This window comes from Epinephelus fuscoguttatus, linkage group LG16 (genome assembly GCF_011397635.1).
Source record: "Epinephelus fuscoguttatus linkage group LG16, E.fuscoguttatus.final_Chr_v1".
Lineage (NCBI taxonomy): Eukaryota > Metazoa > Chordata > Actinopteri > Perciformes > Serranidae > Epinephelus > Epinephelus fuscoguttatus.
In genome coordinates, this window is record NC_064767.1 from 31,039,334 (window position 1) to 31,061,171 (window position 21,838).

General features: G+C 41.1%; 1 protein-coding gene across 1 annotated transcript in view; it reads left to right on the forward strand.

Annotated features, from left to right (window-relative positions):
• The window catches only part of dntt (deoxynucleotidyltransferase, terminal), a 121,376-nt gene extending 103,235 nt beyond the window's left edge, over positions 1-18,141 (forward strand). Inside the window, exons 11-12 of the mRNA XM_049600469.1 lie at positions 8,945-9,063; positions 17,837-18,141. Coding sequence (XP_049456426.1) covers positions 8,945-9,031 — 87 coding nt within the window. The 3' untranslated portion in view covers positions 9,032-9,063; positions 17,837-18,141. The remainder of the gene's footprint in view (positions 1-8,944; positions 9,064-17,836) is intronic.
• The last annotated feature ends 3,697 nt before the right edge of the window (positions 18,142-21,838 follow it).

Here is a 21,838-nt window from a genome sequence, read left to right on the forward strand (position 1 = left end):
ATTTCATTCCGAATGAGAAGCCATCATGTAACCGTAGCCACTGATGTCATGGCACTGGACTATGGAGCTTTTGCTGAACTGGGGTCATTGTGGCCAAGTGTGATCGTAGGATAATTGTAAATACTTTTAAGCACAAGTAAAGGACAAGGACAAGTGTCCTTTACAGCAGTCTTTATCGACCTAAAGTTTGTTGACAAGTCAATGGTCATACCAGACAAGGTGAGACTGTAGCTGAGTGTGTGGAGGAACAATGCGTTCTATCGCTTCTGAATGTAACTTTTCATGTCAGAGATTGAATATGCTTTTTCCTCTCTCAATAGTTACATCATCTTGCTTTAACTCGAGGTGAAGTATTCTCACTTAATGTACAAAGAGATGTTCCAGAGTTGGAATTTTTCTGTCCTTGCAGCTGAAAAATGTTGATTGTATTTGTTAGTTTGCACTGGTCTACTTAACAATGCCAATAATTGCTTCAGTAAATAGTGCATCTGTGTTCACATTTATTCAGTGACATTGTCACCGCATACCAACAACAAATAGTTGCAAAAACTAGAATGCTTTTGCCAGTTTTTCTGTGGTTTTGAATGTGCGTGTGTGTTGTAAACATTTACAGATTATTCAACAAATGAAGCTCTAAGTGGCCACTCAGCCTCTTCCTCACAATCCTGTTACCTTGTGTGATATGACATTATATTATGTAGCCTGAATAGTGCCTACATGAGCGTTGTCTATGTGGAGCTGAATGGGACGTACACTAGAAAACATTTGAAGGCCGATATTAAAGTAATAAAACAACTGGAGGTAAAGGGGACCTATTATGCTAATTTATAGGTTTATACTTCAAACTTTTAAAGTGCTAACAAATAATGCATTTCTTTACCATTCATAATGAGCAGGAATCAGTTTTTCTGCAGCTCTGACAGGCATAATGTACTGATGAAATATGTTATGAATTATCATTGCTTTATTCTGATTCCTTTATTCAATGACAATGATGTGTAAATGGGAATATGCATTTCAAAGTTCTACTCTGGCAATATCACAAGGACAGTGGAAAAACATAGAGCTTTTATTACACTTCTCTCAGACTCTTTGCTGTATCTGTTCATTACCTTTGGGCAGCCTAATCAACTAAATAACTTTGATTTGCAAATGTTTACTCCTCCACAGGAGCAAAGAGCCATAACACCAGGGACGTCGAGTGAGGATCCCATTGTTTCTGATTAGGAATTCATTATTTGCTACCCGTCTGCCTCTCTGCCCAGTGCATGGGCTGATTAGCAAGCTGGGGACGGATAGGTAATGACGATAACACTAAACTCAATAGCTGTTTTATAGGCAGCAGTGCTTTATGATGCTTGCGCTAATTGCTGGTGTGATTAGTGAGGTGTCTGTGCCCTCTCTGGTTGCTCCGTCTGTCCTGTGATCCGAGCTCTCGCAGACCGGAGCACAGGGGAAGTGTGGGTGTGCGGCGAATCGTTGCAGGAGGAAGACACAGGGGCATAATCGACTTCCCACTTTTTCTGCCCCTGTCAGCCCTTTCCTGTGTGCTGCAATAAAGACAAATTAACTTAAAGGCAATCAAAGGATTTTTCTTCTTGATCTCTTGGCAATAAAGTAATCTATTTCTAACTGTCAGTGAGAAGAAGAAAGTCCAAATAAAAAAAGGAGACTGAGAACATAAGCTGATTTGATAACCTGAAGTTCAGGTGGGGAAAAAAATACAGCACATTTATTTCTGCCATTGAGTGTACCTTAGTGATAAAAGTGTACCTTGGACTCTTTATATAAAGGTGAATGTCCTCAGACATAAAATACTCTATTCTGAATATGTCCCTTTTACTGTTAGACATGTGAAAATACAACATGTTGAAACTGCTTTGAGAGCTTTATGTGCATCGGCCATTCAATCGGACCTCAATACTCGAGTTCTTGACACAGTTATTGCTGCTGTGGCCAAGCAGACAGTCGGCATTGAAAGTGAGATGACTGCACTCTTACTGAGGCTTTTGTTCAGACACATTTTACTACCACAGAGCTGAAGTGAATTTGCATGGATTTCAAGTTGTGTTTGCATACCTCTCCGCATGACCTTTCGCTTGGTTCTCTGAGCGCGCTTCTGTTTTCTTTCGTCTCACTAGGTTTCTAAAGATATCTCTCTCTGTCTGATACTGTCCTATAAGTATGCAGTATTTATATAAGATAATTCATCACATTATTTCTTTCTGTTTCTTGTTTAATCTTTGAATTGTGCACACACTAACTGGGAATCCCCACTGGAAGTGAGACGTAAGCAAGACTTGAGCGATTGTAAGCGTCCTGTCATTCAGTCCACACCGAGCGCTAAATACAAATGTTAACAACCACCAAGATGCACTGTGATCACATCACTCAAACCATTTGTGGCACTGGGCTGGGACGCAATTTACCAAATATCTTTTGTAGTTTAAAGGCTAATGCGTCTTGCTGTGTCACCAACAAGGACTATGTCATCAGTGCAGGGCATGGCAGTTGTTTTGGTGACAGCATGCTAACGCTCTATAACTTGTCCATTTCACGACCAGTTGAATGAGGTCTTGCGTGTCTGTCCTCCATTTTGCCCTCTTGAGCTGAATACTGCTGACAGCGATATCTCAGCGATATGTCAGCTGTACTGACACAACCGCTAACATGGCTAGCGAGCAGCTGGCAAGAGTGTGGACGTAATAGCTGTGCAGTGGGTCCTTTGACCCTCTAGCATAAGTGATGTAGCCAGTAACAATGATCAGCTGGAGATGCATAATAAGGGCAGGTGGGAAAGACGATATGCCTCAGCTGTGCACTTCTGTTCGGGGGGCAGTGTGGATTGATATATTTAGTGAAATGGAAGCGTATCTGTTCTGTGAGACAGGTTATGAAAATGTTTTCAGTGTAGATTGGCTTTAACAGTTAGCACTGCAATAGATGTGGTCACCTTCGTTGTTAGTTATCATGCACAATAATTACATCTTAAAGGAGCAGTGTGTAGGATTTATTGGCATCTAGCGGTGAGGTTGCCACATGTTGGAAAATCTATGGTGGCCTTTGGGTAAAAATGCAAAAATAAAAAATAAAAAATGCAAAAGGCCCACTCTAGAGTCAACGTTTGGTTTGAGCTACTGGAGAAACATGGTGGTGCAACATGGCAAACTCCATAAAAGAGGACCTGCTCAAGATGTAGACATGAGGGGCTCATTCTTAACTAAAAACACAACTATTATTAATTTCACTGATGGTTAGAAATGTTAGATTCCATTTTTGCAAATAGATCTCCTTTAATTTAACACACTGCACTTCTAACGTGCATAGAGCTAAATACATTTCCTTTGTGATTTTTGTTCATACTAGGGTAGAGAAGACTTTGAAGTGAGTGTTGAATACATAGAAAATAAGCATAGACTATCCATCATCATCATCATCCATTGGTTTGTGGATTCCCATTTTGAAGCTGCAAGTTTAGCATTTAGGCTGTCGCCATCTTGGATTTTTGGAGCCAGAAGTGACCACATTTCAACAAGAGGGTGTAGTTGTGGAGGAGCGAGGGGTGGATCTGACTGAGAGCTCGATGACACTATCCAGAGACAGCACGTCACTCAAAGAGGCCACGCCCTTAATTATGTATAACTCTGAGCATTAATCAAAATTTAAATGAGTGAGTTATATAAAAAAAAATCACCCCCACCATACAATTGTCATAAAGTGGGGAAATTATCTATGGAGACCAAATACGTTTTTGTTTGTTTGTTTGCATTTTGTGGTGGGCTGTAAACATTTATTTCTGCTGTAAATTTTGGCATTTTAAAATGGGGCTCTATGGGGATTGACTGGCTTTTGGAGCAAGCCTCAAGTGGCCATCAGAGGATCTGCAGTTTTTGGCAATTTTGCTCTGGCTTTATTTTTCAGGCCTGGAAGCTGCAGCTTGGAAATAAGCCAATATGCTCACCATGTTTCTTTAGAAAGTAAATTTGATCACATTAGTGAGCACTCAGCAGGACATTCATTCAGCTCATTTCACTTTCCAGGACTGCACGTCAGAAGAGTCATGAGTGGAGTTTCTAAAATGGAGCTCTAAAATAATGTGAACCTGACAAGTTCAAATGAAAAGCTAATAACAAAAGATCAACTGATTCTGCTGTTTTCTAGTATTATTTTAGTGTGCATATTCATCATTCAGACGTCGGGCCAGTATTGTGTGTATATTTTCTGTAGTGGTTCTGGTCTTTTGGGTTGATATGGAGCTTCCTCCATGTTTCTGTCCTTCAAATGCTTGCTGGCAGGATAGTGTTGAACAGCGATCCAGGTTTTCCCTCTGTCTCTTTGTCTCTCTCTCCCTCTCTCTCTTTGATGTGTCAGTTGAGTCGGGCCAGAGCCGGGCAGGCAGCCATGTCCATCAGCTCCATCCATCAAGCAGTGGGCCGGGTGGCAGAGAGAGGATGACGGGCAGCAGAGAAGGGGCAGATGTTTTGCAGGAACTGATATGTGTTCACGTCCACGAGGGATGTCATTACGCGGCGGACAGAGAAACATGTAGCTGATTAGCGGCTTATTAAGTCAAGGACACTGGCTTGCGCTAACACACGCGGCTTCCTATCTGGCTTGTGGTGCTGATGGCTTGCCAGTCACTGAGAACCTGTGTGTCTCAGTCAGATAACCTCTCCTTCTAATTAACCGTTGCTCTGTTCTTAAACTCTAAGCTCCTTTTGATATGCCAAAAAAGCTGCTTTTGCCATTTCAAGTAAAGTTTCCCTGTGTTTGCCTACAGGGGAGGATTCAGAGGTACATAAGGTTTGTGGATTTTTCTCTCAGAGCCCACACTGTGTTGTGCTAAGTAAATAAAGCAGCGGCTCCCTGAGGGCACATAAGGATTGTAGGAATTGAGGAAAGTGGACAGTGCAGCGGAGAGATGGCTTTAGCCCTGATCCAGGACAATGGCTAAATTGGTAATGTTGAGAATCTCATCTCTACCCTGTGTTTTTTCCTTTAGTTGGATCTCCTGAGTTGTCCTCTGTTTCCTCTGAACGATAAGCCGTGCCATGTGTTGTTGGAAACGTGGATTTACTCCAAATCGCATCAGCCTTGTCCAGCAGTCTCCTCTCTTTGCTTTTCACTTTCATACCTCCCCCATCCCTGCCTCCACTTTTTATCACCCGCATGTTTAATACAGTATAGCTTGCCGCATCATAAATTGTAGCGATCTGTGTCCGCATTTCATGTGTTTTGAGTGGTGAGTGCAATAAATGGGTTCAGGGTTATGAGCACGGTGAAAAATACAAGCAGTGGTGGACCATATAATGGGCCTCTGGATGGTTTCAGTCAAATATAATACTGTTTCACTAACAATACACAGTTTTTTTGTGAAATAGCGATAATATTTCTCTGGACAGCACTGATTAAACGTTTTTGTTTGGAAGAGAAAATGAGAGTTAGAAAGAGAACTAACCTCAGAGTCCACAGATTTTCAGAAGTGGCCCTTAAAGGATTATAATGGTTTTTTCCAACTGGGGTCTTATTTTTGTAGTTTTCTTCCATCATTTCTATCATTCCCACGGTATTACAACAAGTAAGTGGGGTGAGAAGTTTTACACCTTGTTTCAACTTACGTATGTGACTAGTGTAGATCCATAAATATGCAGATGATGCCCCTAGTGTTCAATGCAAGGAAGTGCATTTCTTTATAGATGTATAAAGACCTGATAGAAACGCCTTGTAGCCATGGAGGAGAAGCTAAATTTGTCAGTTTTTTGCTATCTAATAGTTTGGAATATGAGCTTGGAACATAACTGGGACAAAAACAGGACCAATATTGCATGGCAACAAATACATGAAGATGTTGGCCTGCCAGTTACGTAGCATTTGTTGTGAAATATTTCATCAAAAGACATATGAGTCTAAAGTCTAGGAATGAATGGACTTCTGGTTGACTTGTCTCTGTACACATATCTAAGTAGGAACAAGATATTACCCTTTGAACCTAATTAATGCAATTTCCCTCAAAATTGGCACTTCACACAGACATCACACAGAAACACCCAAAATCTGTAACTTCTGCCAATAAATCATAAAAAGCCACTCTTTATAACTTTAATTCTTGCCTAAAAACCATTTGTGTTTACATGTTTTCTTAAGAATTAAATGTAATGAATTGATAGTCTGTACTGTGGTTATGGTCAATAAATTTACATGCACTAGAGTAACTAGGTTACTCAGAGAAACCAGGTTATGCAGGTAAATGGAGAATAATTTTACATTCAGTTTACATTAGCTTCAGTTGAACTTGGAGGTTTTTAAATACAATGATGCATCACTCCATATAATCATCTCTCCTTTAATCCACTCACTGTTAAAAGCCGATTAGAACCCTTGTACCTTTGGTTACTTGTACATATGGCAGAGAAACTGGCATCCTCCAGGAGAAATCGACTCAGGGAAACCAGACTCTAATTCCCCAGCCTGATTACAGAAATCAAGTTACGTGACATCTAAGAAGTCATATTGGAGAAAGCTGACTGTAAGTCACTTAATTGCAATACACTGAGTGCAAGCAGGAACTGCTAGCAGCTAATGCAGCGAGACTTTTAGGGTGCAAATTTGGGCTAAGTTACATAAGTTTACTGTAATCATTGCAGTATAATACTTACTACAAGAACCTGTCACGTTGCAGTTGCAATTTACATCCATATCTGTTCAGACTCATATGTAGCCACTACAGTAGACACAGCTTCATATGTGGATGTTGTTGCAAAGACGCTACAGTTTTTAAACATGAGTGCTCCACACACATCTTCAACCCAGCAGCACAGAAGATTTACACAATCAGCACAGTTTCAAGGTGCGCACCTGAGATTGGTGTCACCAGTTCAGTATCTGACCTAATGTCTCCCCTTCTGTTCCAGAGTTATGGCTTTCAATGATTGCCAGAAAAGTATTTTAGCAGAACATTATGATGTTGACCTTTGACCTGTTGGATTTAATGTCATTACTTCACTGTTTCGTGTTGGTGGTTCCTATTAGAAATTTGTGTCAAATCTTGTCATAATTAGTGTGGCCAAAAAATGTGTTTTGAAGATCACAGTGACCTCCGACCTTTGAGCACCAAATTCTAATCAGTTCATCGTTGAGTCCAAGCATGTTTGTGACAAAATTGATGAAAAACCCTCAAGGCATTCTTGAGATATTGCGTTTATAAGAATGGGATGGACGTGAGGTCACAGTGACCTTTGATGAAAAAGATCTATTCAGTTTATTATCAAGCTCAAGTGGACATTTGGGCCAAATTTGAGGAGATTTGTTCTTGTGATATTGCATTCACAAGAATGGGATGGATAGACATATGAATGTATGTACAGACAACCAAAAGACATAATGCCTCCAGCCATGGCTCTCACTTGCACAGAGGCATTAAAATGCAATAACTATTAAAAACAAAGGGATTAAAAAGGTATTGACCGAAATAACCCAGTACCAAGTAGTACCAAAACTTCTTCAGTCAAACAATACTTGCATTCAACCCTTTTTGTACCCAGATTCAGAAAAATAAAAAAGACTATTTGTATGGTTTTGCTTAACAAATCACTGCAGGTGTTCTTTAATGCATGTGACTGGCCCACTACCACAGCAGCTACAACCTATGCAGTCTATGAAGTGGCGAAGTCAAGCGTGGGTAGTTGACGAAGCCGGCAGTTCAGCATGTCGAGATGCCATCAAATCATTCAGAAGCATAGCTATACTACACACCTGTGGCATCTGGTGGCATTTTAACAACTGAATGCTTCGCTTCACATGATGGGTATCAAAAGAAAAGGCATCAAAGAAGTGCTCAGTTGGAATCAGTATCACATTAAGGGTACAGCTGAATGATCTGACATGATTCTGACCACATTTGGTTATGTGAGGAGAAGCAATTGTTCTTAGAGCTGGTTGTCAGAATGGCAGGAAATAACACTTGGAATAGCAAGTGTAGTAATGGGAAGTACCTACAATGCTTGTTTGTCACACACTATAAATTGTCATGATGTTCCAATTCTTTGGCTTTCTCTTGAGATTAAAAGACCCTCAAATGTGCAACTCTAAGTCTGAGCCTTTCTTAATTTAAGTCTTGTTTATGCTGCAATAGTATTTGTACTGGTATTGTATTTTTTTACATGATACCCAACCCTAGCTCTCACTTTTCCTTCCAAATAAAGTGGTTAAGGAGATCTATGATATGAATCGAGCTTCATGCAGTGTGCACCCAAACCTCCCTGCCACATGGCTAACCTGTCATTTGCATTATAAATAAGAAGCCAGTATGTTGGGAGACGTGCCTTGTAGTGTTTTTGCCTCTCCTGGGTGCCGACTAGTTGCTTTCAGTTATCTCTGCCTTCGGCTGGCAGTGTGAGAAGGCATGCTCTTGGTTTTTCTGCCATCTCTTCGCAACGTGTCAGGTCTAGTTTAGCACTTGAAGGCAGGATGTGTCAGAATCACAGCCCTCTCTCTCTCCGGGCTGTCTCGCTCTCAAGGTGAGTCAGGCCTCGTCACCACTCCTATAGAGACATAACCCATCACGTGGCGTTGGTAGACGGCCAGCAGTTAATAGCCCTGTCGTGATTTGTCAGGGAAAATACTCATCCGCTGAAGAGTTCAATCACTTAGAGCAAGGTTAGAGTGTTTATGGGTTGGAAGGGAGGTGGGCGGTCAAATGTAAATCTGCACAGTCTCTGCATGTTTGAGCCTTGGCACAAACTGGGTGGATAAAATCCTAAATTGATATTGACAGCTTGCAGTGGAGATAGGGGTCCAAATACAAGCACAGTTGAGGCAGGGACATTTTCAGGAATAATGAAGCTTAAAATTGGGAATTTATGGATTTGCACTGGTGTCACTGAGACAAATTCCTGCACATTCCTGCACAAGTCACTGACTTTCTGTTTGTTTGTCCTTACTCTAGAAAGAGTTCCTGGCAGCTACGACTGAAAAGGACATCTTTGCCCATCTGGGTCTCGAGTACATCGAGCCTTGGCAGAGAAATGCGTAGGCCTCCTCTCCTCCCCGGCTGGATCATACCCTGTGCGTACATCAGTGTTTATCCCATCTGCTTGCCGTTCTGCGGCTCTCCTGTGATTCACTTTCAAACAGCTTTTGATTTCCATGCAGTTTGTTTAGTCGTTACCATTATTGTAGTTGTTGTTGTTGTCTGGGCTGGTGTGTATGATTCATAATTCTGCTTATTCACTATTGTCTGTTAGCGAGTAAACACTCTCCTATACCATTCATGGCTTGCCTGTCTCTAAGTGTTGTAATCATAGCCAGGACACAAAGACAAATCAGCCAGAGTATGAATTGCCTGGGGTGCCTGCGAGGTGCAGGAGAGAGGGAGTGTGAAAAAAGCACAGAGGAGAGAGAAAGAGGGAAGGGGGTGACCACAGAGAGAAAGGGAGGGCGAGGGAGAAGACAGGAAACGATGAGAAAAGCGAGGGGGAAGGGGAGCTTTTGTCGAGCAAAATGTTGTAATCACCCTCCTCCTGGCAGGAAAGTGCTCGACGTGAAGCTGAGCCAGGTCTCTGGGGAATTGAGAGGCGGGTAATGAGCTTCAGATAGAGGAGCGTTCGGCGTCGCCATTTAGCCTCCATTTAAGCCTACGTCCACTGGAGATCATTTAGCTGGCATGCGGCAATCCAAAGACCCACAGTCTCCGTTCTTGTTTCCACAATGAATCCCCTTCCCCAGATGCTCGGCTGAAATTAGAGGCAATCAGCTGCACCGGGAAATCATGAAGAATTCAGACGGAAGGTAAATGAGTCCGCTAACCACATGAATAGGTCTTGGCATTCAAAGCAACTCTGGCTCCAGTGCGTAAAACATCCATTATCTTATTGCTTTGACTTTGCCTTATGTTTTATGTATGACAGTTGCTTCTCGAGATTTGTGTCCTTATTTTTCCGTACGGTGGCTCTGTAGGACAATGATCCACTAATGAAGAAACTTTATTGATCCCTGTGGGCAATTTGGGTAAGTCTGTTCTTCCAGTGATGACACAACCTGCCCTGCTGTCCACACCCCAACCCACTTTCCCATGATGCTCAGCCCCCCGCTTTATCCCATGGCGCCTCAACAAGAGCAGAGACAGATGAGAGCGAGGCATTTTAGTGAATCACCCTATTTAAAGATCTTTAAGTAGAACAGTCCGGCACTTTGAGGACTCGACCCGGGCCTCCTCCCACCACCCTGTCTTCTCTCTCCCTCTTGGTCTCTGTCTTTCTTTTTTCTCCTGCTGTGTTTCTCTCACTAACACAAAACAAACTCTAAAGGCTCTGAGTTGCCCTGTTAACCAGATGGAGCAAGCTCCAGCACCCTGGTCTCCTGGGTTATCTGATGTTTTCCCTTTAAAAGTGGGCATGAATTCTTCCCAAAAAATAGGAGATCTCTCCAGAGTGAAAAAAAACCCATCAAGCTGACCTCAATGAATTTACATTTGTCCTGCTCCCTTTTTCCTAATTGTTTTTCAAGTGCAAATGAGATCTTTTTCTACTTCCACATTAAATATTCACCAGTGTAAAGGGATTAAAAGGCTGTAGCACTCAATTTAAGAATTCACACATTGTTGTTTTGGTCTTTAACTGTTTGTAAAGCTGAAAAGCAAAGAATTAAGTCACACTATGTGCTCCAAAGTCTTCCCTTTCATTCCCTATGGAGCAATGCGTTAGCATGGTATTATCACACATTATTGAGTGAAACCGTCTTTTCTCTTAGTTACTTTATCTGTGTGAATTGTAGGAGGTGGCTGTGAATGCCTAACAATATAACTGATTATACTGGAGTATTCAACACTTAACCTCAGTGAACTCAGCTAATTACTATTTGTAATGCAGAAATTGATTTAGAGAGCACAGGCACAGACTTCACAGACATTTTCAGGCTCATTACAGACTTTAACATTCAGTGTTTGGGATAAAACAACAAACCATAGGTGTTGATTTGTATGACGGTAGGGATGTGTTTCCACAAATAATACGGTGTTACTGAATTGCCCGACCAATTTTAAATGGACAGTTCACCCCACAGTGAGTATTTTTTCACTGTGATATCTGTACTTGTCAGTTCTGCACACCTTGAGGGTTGCCAGATCATCAGGTCACCCACCCCTATTTCATTCTTTTAGTCTCCATCAAAATAGCCAACTCTTGAAAGAAAAAGACATGGCCCTTCTGCATGGGCTTTACTGGTAAGACCAAGAGAAGCTAGAATAACAAGAGTGTTAAAGGGACAGTTCACCCCAAAATCAAAAATACATGTTTCCTCTTACCTGTAGTGCTATTTATCAGTTTAGATTTTTGGTCTGAGTTGCAGAGTGTTGGAGATACCAGCAGTAGAGATGTCTGCCTTCTCTCCAATATAATGGAAATGGATGGCACTCAGCTTGTGGTGCTCAAAGCACCAAAAGAAAAAAAAAATACATTTGAAAAAACGTAATAGTAATTTTTCTTTTCAGAAGTCATGACCTAGTTACTCAAGACAATCCACAAACCTTGTTGTGAGCAGTTTCATGTAGGAACTATTTTCTTTCTACGATACTACACCTACCAACAGTATCACCGCACAGAAAGAAGCATGCATCTACTCATAGAGGCTTGTTCTCACGTCAGCACGAGCTGTAACATAAGATACCACAGGTGAGCTGCCAGTATTGAACAACTGGTTGACATGACATTAAAGGAAACAGTTCCTCCATGAAACTGCTCACAACAAGGTCTGTGAGTCATCTTGAGTAACTGGGTCATGATTTCTAGAAAGGGATACCGTTGTTTTTTAAAGACCTTTAAGGATTACAAGCCGAGTGCCATCTAGTTCCATTATATGGGAGAGAAGGCAGACATCTCTATGGCCAATATTTCCAACATTTGCAACTCACACCAAAACAGTTTAAACTGATAAGTACAGTAGCACTACAGGCAGGAGGGAAAATCTGTATGTATGTGTATATGTTCTGATTTTGGGGTGAACTCTTCCTTTTACAGTCTTGTTATTCTAGCTTCTCTTGGTCTTACTGACATATGCATAAGTGCCAGGTCTTTTCTGTAATAAGTGGGCTATTTTGATGGATAATGAAAGAACAAAATAGGGGATGGTTGTGCAGAACTGACAAGTACAAATATCACAGTGCAAAAATACCTCACCACAGGTAAAAGTCCTGCATTCACAATGTTATGTAGGTCCAGCTACAAAAATATTGTCAGCTAAATTGACTTAAAGCCTCTGGAAACCCAAATCCACAATAGCCTTCTAACTATGTAATTTAGGGTCTTATGTACATAATATTAAACATGTAAAACAATTAGAAATCTGTTTCCATCCAAATTCGAAATATCTGTCTTTTAAGTTTTTGTACATTCTTGAAATTGGGTTTGATTTGGCCATGGTTATCTCTGAGATTTATTACGCAATAAATTCCAAACCAATCATAAATCATCAGTCAGTTGTCTCATCCCGCCCCCCAGTAGCAGCGCAACAAAACCTTTCTGCTCCAGCTAAATCGAGAGAGACGGCCGGCTGGCACCGGTCTCTCCCGCTTTGACGGTCGGTGTGTGTGTCAGAGTAAAGACATATTTAATCTATTAAGACTGGATGTGTTTGAATGAAAAAGGCTATTATCAGAAAAACGGAGCAGATTTATGTTTTCAATGAAAACGTATCTCAATGAAGAAAGGCAAAGCGCTAGCCTCCCGTTGTCATTCATCTCAGCTAACGGCCAGGCTCAACCGGGCATGTTTGCAGCGTGAGTCCCGTAGCAGCTCGCCCTCCTGTTAATCAATTACAGCAGCTCCACCAGCAACGGGAGCGGCGCGACAGCTCTATTTTACGCGGCTCTTCTATTGTATATCCGTGACACTGTGTCTGTGGCGGACATTTGAAAGCGAGTAGATAACAAACAGTACAGTAAACTTGTAGATAACTCAAATATATGTAATAACGTGGAAAATGCTTTAACATTTCATGCAGCCTCTCGGCTCAGCAAACGGTAAACAACCCCGCTGGCTTCTCTACGTGTCGCTTCCATATGCAGTCAGTGGAGCCCAAATGAATATGCCGCGACGCTACGCTGTACGTTTGCAGCCGGTGGAGCCTGGCTGTAACATTGCATGTAAAAGTTATGCTAACTAGTCTACGAAGTAACATTAATATGAATCACAAAACATTTTCAAACTTACCATTCAGTGACCACCTGAAAGGAATCATTTTCAGCTTCTGCTTCGTCCTCTGAATCATCAGAGGGCTCAAACATGTACGGCTGGATTAAATTTGTGGCAGCCATTGCTGAGCCAGGGAGATGTCAATCAAAACGAGGGAGCTGTCAATCAGAGCGTTATCTGCCACGCCCACTCTGTCCTGGCAAGTGATCTAAACAGCAAAATGAGCTGTTTTTAAACCATGTTTTCTAATAGTCATTAATGGTTATTTTCACTCAGACTTTTGTGGATGATTAATGAGACACTCAACTTTGATATAATATATGCATTTTTACTATTTCAAGCTGTGTTTCCAAAGGCTTTAAGTAGTGTGAGTGTTATCATACATTAGATTGGATTGTTATGCAAGTTGGAGTTCATTATGGCACCACTTCTGGGTAATGTATAATGATACATAATACCATTTAAGCTTATCCTATGTTTTGTGTGTAAAACCATTACATACAAAGTAACAAACGACTGTCAAATAAATGGAGTGGACTGGAAATTACAACATTTCCTTCTGAGATGCTGCAGAGTTGTAGCATAAAATGAAGATATACACAAACACCTTAAAACTGTACTTGAGCACAGTAACTGAGTCATTGTACTTAGAAATACAGATGAGTGGATGTTTAAGGATGTTTAAAAATAGCTTGAAGCATGTAGTAACTGTGTTAGCTAAAGGACACCTGTGAGTTGTGTTGCTCAAAAGAACAGACTGAAAGAGAGGACAGAGCTAGAGTCTCAGGTTTGAAAAACTGCCATACCTTAACATTTAATGTTCCTTTTGAGCTCAATTTTATATTAATAAAATGTAAAATGTGTTTAAAATTAGAGAAAGTGTTGCATAATACAAATCCTCTTTAGGCAAGTTAAGGAAACGTGTACTGAAAAAAGTAAAATGTTTTGCAGTCATGTTCTTTGTGTGTGTGTATATGAAAGACAAAAGAGAGAGCAGGTAAACAAAAAGGTGTGGCTGATCAAAAAAAACTACTCTAACCCCATTGCAACAAACCATCTACGTTGCCTGCCTTTTTTTATCCTTCTCCAGTAAAACAGCCCATTGACTTTTCTAATATGCGTAAAACTAAAAGAAACAAAAAAACAAATTAAAACAAAGTTACAAGGGAGTGCCAGCCAGTTATCAGACACTGCAATACTTGTTGTTGCTCTACACAGGCTAAATATTTGGTGGAGCAATGACTTGACAGTTTTTTTTTAACTCATTACTGTCCAAATTTCAATCTCGCTCAGAGAAATTGTTTTTGCTGAGGTCCAACTCTAAAGCCTCAGATCTAACTTATTTGTTTATTCGTCACTTTCAGCCAATCACATGTGACCATTTTCTATGCAAATCACAGCCTTTGGCTCCTCGCAGTCTGGCAAGCACTTTTTTTTTGCGTGCTTGATGTCTGAGGTCTGACTGAGATGACAGATGTGTGAATATATGAAAAATTGCTTGCAGGAATTTGCATAAAAGTGCTTGATTTGCTGACAAAAATGTATTTTGCCATCCAATCAGTTTTCATTTCTACCTATGCAATCATTTCCAATCCCCAGTTTTCTCCCAGTGACATTTCAGCGCCAAAAGCCTTCAATCATTACAGTCTGACGCCCATTCTTTTAACTCAGCCAGATCCATCATGGCACAGGAGCTTTATATTGACACCTTGATGGTATATGCCAGCCAGGACTCATTCATTCTGTGGCTTGCAGTGTCGCAGCCTCCCTCCTGACCTTTTAACAAGCATGTGCACTGGGATAAAGTCATGGATGGATTACCTACTGGCACAGGTCCTGGGGCCCAAGGGAGCAAGGTGGCCCTGGACTAGAGACTCTGATGAAATTGACTGCTAACAATTTCTTGTTGGAAAGTCAACAAATGGCTATAAAGAGAAACAAAACAACCCAAGAGAAAAGAAATGACAAAAAGAGATGCAAAGCAACTGAAATGAGATGCAAAGGTCAACTCGAGGAGATGAAAACAAAAACCTACAGTAAAGAGACACACATGGACTACAAAGAATCCTAAATCAACCAAAAAGAAACAAAAATGACCACAAATAGATACACAATTACAGAAGGGACACAAAATGAACACAGGGATGCAAAATGACCACAAAGAGATGCAAAATTACTACAAAAAGATGCAAAACAACCACAAACAGATGCTAAATTTCCAAAAATAGATGATACATTAAATAAAAAGCACAAAACAACTACAAAATGACACATATTGACTACAAAGAGATGCAAAACAACTACAAAGAGATACCAAATGACCACAGAGACACAAAATGACTATGAAGAGACACATAAAGATCACAGTGATGTCAAAATAAACCACAAAACAAGTACAAAGCTATGCAAAACAATTACAAAAGGACACAAAAAGACTACAAAGAGACGTAAAATGACCACAAATAGATGACACATTACAGAAGAAACCTAAAATGACTACAAAATGATGCAAAACAATTACAGAGATACAAAATGACTACAAAGAGATGCAAAACGACCACAAAGAGACACAAAATTACTTCAAATAAATACAAAGCTACCATACAGAGACACAAATTGACTACAAAGAGATGCAAAACGACCACAAAGAGACACAAAATTACTTCAAAGAAATACAAAGCTACCATACAGAGACACAAAATGACTACATAGAGATACAAAATGACCACTGAGACACAAAATGACCACAAAGAGATGCAAAACGACCACAAAGAGATGCAAAACGACTACAAAGAGATGCAAAATGACTACAAAGGTGCAAAATTACCACAAATAGATGATATGATACAGAAGAAACACAAAATGATACCAAAGACACTTAAAGCAACCACAAAGAGAAACAAATTGAACAGATGGATGCTTAATTACAGAGGAGTCACAAAATATTCACAGTGCAAAATATGCAAATATGCAAAATAAACATCTACAAAGCAACGCAAAATAATTACAAAGGGACAGAAAAATACTTCAAAAAAATACAAATCAACCAAGAGGAGATGCAAAGCAATTAGAAACAGATGCAAAATGACTACACAAAGACAGAAAAACAAGTACAAAGACACAATAAAATGACCAAAAGAGGGAGAGAGTTACAACACGACCACAAACAGACACAAAACAACTATAAAGAGAGAAAGAAATGACCAAAAAGAGATGCAGAATGACCAAAAAGAGACTACGGGGGCCCATTGTCTCATAGTTCATCCATGGATGCATAGCACTGTAAAATGATGTAAGGTCATTCTGCAGCTCTGTCAATTTGTCACCGCAGATATTATGAGGTTGATTGAGAGAGCCAAAGATATGGGGACGGTTTGCATTGATAGGAAGTGCTCAGAGATTAATGGGTGACTCTTTGAGGAGGACACATGTACTCGGGGGAACATGCATCAGCCATAATGCCTCTCCAGGGATGGTCTGAAGAAGAATATGAAGTGTCACATCTCAAAGTTACGTGACAAAGGTCGTGATGAACAATGAGTGAGTAAGTGGGTAACGTGAATAATTGTGTGGACACACTCCTCAGAAGTGAGAGTGAGCATCTGTGAATGATATGCCGTAGAAGGAGCTGACACACAAATCCAGATCAGTTTGATTTTTATCCAAACCATTAATGCAGTGAAAAACTTCACGGTTTACATCACAGTTTGATCCACCAGCATATCTATCCTTTTATGTCAAACATCCAGCGACTGAAAAGGAGAGGACCAAAATAGATCGGGACCAAACACTGATAATGCCTGTGCCGAGCTCCTTGAGCAAACTTTCTCTTGCATTGTATCAGAAGACAGTGATTTATTGGCTGTGCTGTAGGGGCTTGAATGCATGTGTTGGGGCCAGTCAAAGCCAATGGGGGAAGGTGACAGAATAAGGACACTGTGTATCCTTGCCTCTCAAGGCCTGTCACGATGTCAACTCAGCCGGAGAGAAGTGAAGCCGATGCATGGCTTTGGCCGGCTCTGAAACAAAACAAGAAGAAGAGTGTGAAGAGAAGACTGTGCACTGTGAGACATCTGCATTAAATAGAAATAAAGACTTAGATTTTTAAAAAAAGTTCCTGTCTTGACCATGTCACTGCATACAAGTTCTGCACATCTTCTTTTGTTCCAAACACTTTTTGTCTTATTTAAGAGGGCTGAGAAATTTGTCACACAACATATACACATATGAGGTAATAAACATTTCTGTATTAATATGTAGAGTAATATATAATTACTCTAACTAAAATAATAATGATGATAATAATACAAGTTTAGAACTGGAGTTTCATTTTCACAGAGAGTTTCTGCAAAACACAGGAACTTTTAATTTGCATGGGAAAAAAAGAAATAAAATTGAAGATGCCTGCAATCATCAGAGATGTTCTTACGGGTAATTTGCTCACAAAGACAAACTCCCATCGGTGTCACTGTGACTTTCAGACTCATTCAGTCTGACAAGAACGGAGTGATGTGCAGAACCCACAAGAAGAATCATGCACTCGCACAACAAACTTTAATTTGAGGTGACCTGCTCCTTTCATGATAAATGACCTGCATCCTTGATTTCGGGGAGGGCGGACGGTTCTGAAGAGTGTGTGTCCTCCTCCACAGGTGGCAGAGGAATGAGAGGAAGAGAGGAGGAGGATGAGGAGGAGGAGATGAGCCATCTGCTGCAGCATGTCACCACACTCCACTCCTCCCTCTGCTTTCTGCTTTGTGGCAAACAGGCAGGGGGAGAGAAACTGATCTGTCTTTGTACCAAAGTGTGTATGCACAGCTTTCTATACAGTATGTTTATGTGTGTGTGTGTGTGTGTGTGTGTGTGTGTGTGTGTGCGCGCGCACCTGCATGTCAGTTTGTTTCTCTTTAAATGTGACATTCTTTAATCAGTATCTGTAAGTTTGTACCAATGTCACTGACTGTCACTATAGTTTTTTCTGATTAAATTAATGAGTAATTCCTGTCATATTTCTCCAAACAAAAACATTATAAACTCACACTTCCAAGTTTAATTTTGGCATTCCAGCTTTCTTATCTTAACTATCTTTTAATTAACTTTCACCAGACTTTTGCTTTCTCTGTGTTTAAATTTGACCATAAACAAGCAAAAACTGCATAAACTGCAAAAGGTTCTTGTGACATTCATTCATTCATTATCCATAACCGCTTATCCTGTTAAGGATCTCGGAAGGGCTGGAGCCTATTCCAGCTGACATTGGACGAGAGGTGGAGTACACCCCGGACCAGTGTTCCCAAGGTCCAGATTCCTCCTCAGTCATTAGTTCAAAGTCCACACACTTTAATATATGCAGCATCATATTGTGATTGGCCATGTCGTTGAGCTAGTTTGCTGTCTCTTTTAAGTAGCTGTCCATTATTCACTCACTCTACATAGAGAAACAGCATTTAGAAATAAACGGTCTGTGTCAGTCTGTGTGTTATTTTACAAACTTGAAACGTTCACAAGTCAGTTGTGGTCCAACTAGAATGGACCACGATCCATCAGTAGGGAACCACTGCCCTAGACAAGTTGCCGGACTATCACAGGGCTGACACATAGGGACAGACAACCAGTCATGCTCACATTCACACCTATGGGCAAGAGTCACCAATTAACCTAACCTGCATGTCTGGACTGTGGGAGGAAGCCCACGCTGATGCGAGAAGAACATGCACACTCCGCACAGAAGGGCCCCAGCTGGCCAGCCATTCAAACCTGGAACATTTCAGCTGTGAGGCGACAGTGCTAACCATTGCACCACCATGCCAGTCTGTTCTTGTGACATGCAACTATAAAAAAATTTAAGGAAAAGTGGAGAATGTCAACAAAAATGATAAAAGGAGCATGATATATAGAGAGATTATGAACTGTACAACTGCAGTGAAATGAGTTTCTCTAGATGGCTGTATTTCAGTCCACAGGGGGTATAGGTACTGGGCCACATCCAAGAATGGGGAAAATCCTCTTAAGCTGCAGTCAGTGTGATGTTCCTGTTACAGCCTGTCTAAACATACCAAAGCTCTACTTGAGACCAAAACATATACAGGACACACAACCAGTTCACAGAAGAAAAGTTTTACTTTTAAGAAAATAAAAGGAAAAACAAATCATGATCATACTCAAAGGAAGCAAACAAAGGCAATGGACATTCCAGCCAAAAAGAACAAAAGATGGGGAAGTCGCTGGGTCACGTGTCCATTTATGGAGAAACAGACATGTTTCACCAATTTGCACATACAGGTGAGTTTGGTGGTTATGTGTACTAGCATGGTACATTTGTATAATGTCTTCTGTGGCTCTGAAGGGACTTTGTCAAGTGTGAAAAAAAGAAAAACCCTGATGATGTCATCAGGGTTGTCTTAGCTAGTGCCTGGAGATGAGAATGCATTGCAGGGCGACGACTAAATCCAACCCAATCTCACTCTGAAGTTGTCGAAATCCGACGCAAACACAGCAGGACAAGAATGAAAAATAAGGTGGCGGAGGTCCAAGTAGGACGGGTCCATGTCATTGGTTCGACAACCCATTGGTTCGACAGCCCATTAGTCCGACTGTCCGCGGTGCTGAACGGCTCGCGGCGGGTGTATGGTGCGCCGCGACCGGCTTGTGGCGGAGCAGGCTCACGGCTTATGTGTTTGTCACTTTCTTTTTCATTTTAACCCACACCATGATCTTTTCCTGACCCTAACCAAGTGGTCTTTGTGCCTAAACCTAACCAGACCTTAATCACAGGGCATCATGATGATTTCAGAACGGACTTCGGAACAATGGGTTTAATATGGTCGGAACAATGGGATGTCGAACCAATGGGCAGTTCCCAGTAGGACAGGCGGGAGGTGTGGTGGATGGGTCCAACAAACACCAACTTTCACCTGGTAGAGTGGCATTCGCGTCCCATAAGGTTATAAAGCCAAACCCTGTTCTTTTTTCCCAAACGCAACCACGTGCTTTTGTTGCCTAAACCCAACCACAACTTTCACCCAGGAGAGCAGCGTTCGCCTCCCGTAAGATTATGTAGCCAAACCTTGTTCTTTTTTTCCCAAACGCAACCACGTGTTTCTGTCGCTTAAACCCAACCATGTGTGTTAGTTGTTGCAGGAAAAAAACATCAATTTGCGGTGTTGTACTGATGTAGTGTGTACATTTTGAAAGAGACCGTATGTAAACATTAAACATCCTGTGAAAACGGACGTGTGTTTTGAAAGACGACAATGCATGTAACAGGCAGAACTTGACGCGGCTTCCCAGCACGTCAACAGTCAACACACCCAGGGTACCTTTCATGTTGCATCTGGACGTGAAAAGTCCATGACCAAATGTCGATATGTGACAAGGTCGGACTGAGAATGTGTTGCTAAAACATGAAACTCCAGGCTTAAGGAGGACCTTATTTAAATATGCTTATACATTACATATGGATAATGGTGAACGTATCAGAGTCTTCCAACTTAATGAAGTGCAGTATTCAATGATTGTAGTATCCCTTTAAGCAATGCATAAAAACTTTCCACAATAAGAGATGTTTGCTTAATTTTTTGCATACCTAATGCAAACATGACCGCTCCGTAACACTCATACATACTGCATGTATAGTATTCATATGTACTGCATTAAAATATACATGCATTCATGCAAACTGAAACACATACACATCTGCTCTGTTCCATGAGAATACCCATTAGCTAAGGTATGATCAGGAATGCATTTAACTTCAAGTCATGAATAAGCTAGTTATATAAATATGGAAATGATTCTTGAGCATCAATTTAAAAGATGCAACAAGGGCTTAAAGTACAGTAGATCTGACAATGTGTGTGTGTGTGTGATGGTGTAAACATATCTGTCTCTGCATCTGTTTGTCTGCGTCTCCGTGCCGTCGTGTCTGGGTGTGCATTTGTATGTGTTTTTTCGGCCTTTGACATTGTCTCTGACTTTAACAGTGATCATCTGTGTGTGCGCTTCTCTGTATCTCCTTTGTCAGCTTGCTTCTGTGCTTTCATGTGAGAGTGTGTGTGTGTGTGTTTGTCCTGCGGTCAGTCTGTTCATCTTTCAGCTATTTCTGACCCCTCTCTCTCTCTGTTCCGAGTCCCAGTCTCTCCAGTTCCTCTGCCTGCTATTCCAGATGGACCTGCTTCCGTATCAGGCTGCTAATGAGGCAGCACTGTTCATTCTGTGGCTCTGTGAATGGGGGGCCAACCATTTAACCCCGCCCAGCGTCCCCCTCGACCCCTATGTATTTTTAGGCTTCACCTCATTTCATGCTGAATAAACACCTACGTCTGGCCACCCTTGAGGGCCAAGCCACATGCCATCCCAATAGATTGAGCAAAAAATGAAAATATAAAGCGTTCTGCAACAGCCAGTCTAAGTGTACAGGTTGACAATAGTCCAGGCAAGTGTTACCTTTAGCCTTTTTGGATAAGCCCACACCTTTCTTAAAACTGAAGTCAAGCCTGGAGTATCACTGTTTTCTTAGTTTGTATTACATCTTAACATTCCTTGTTTGTTAACGGTGGTGTAATAGACTTTTAACACCAATAAATCATTTTTAGAGTAATTGCTGCAAACTGAGATGACTGTCAAGATGATTCTGCAGTTAATTTTTACATTCT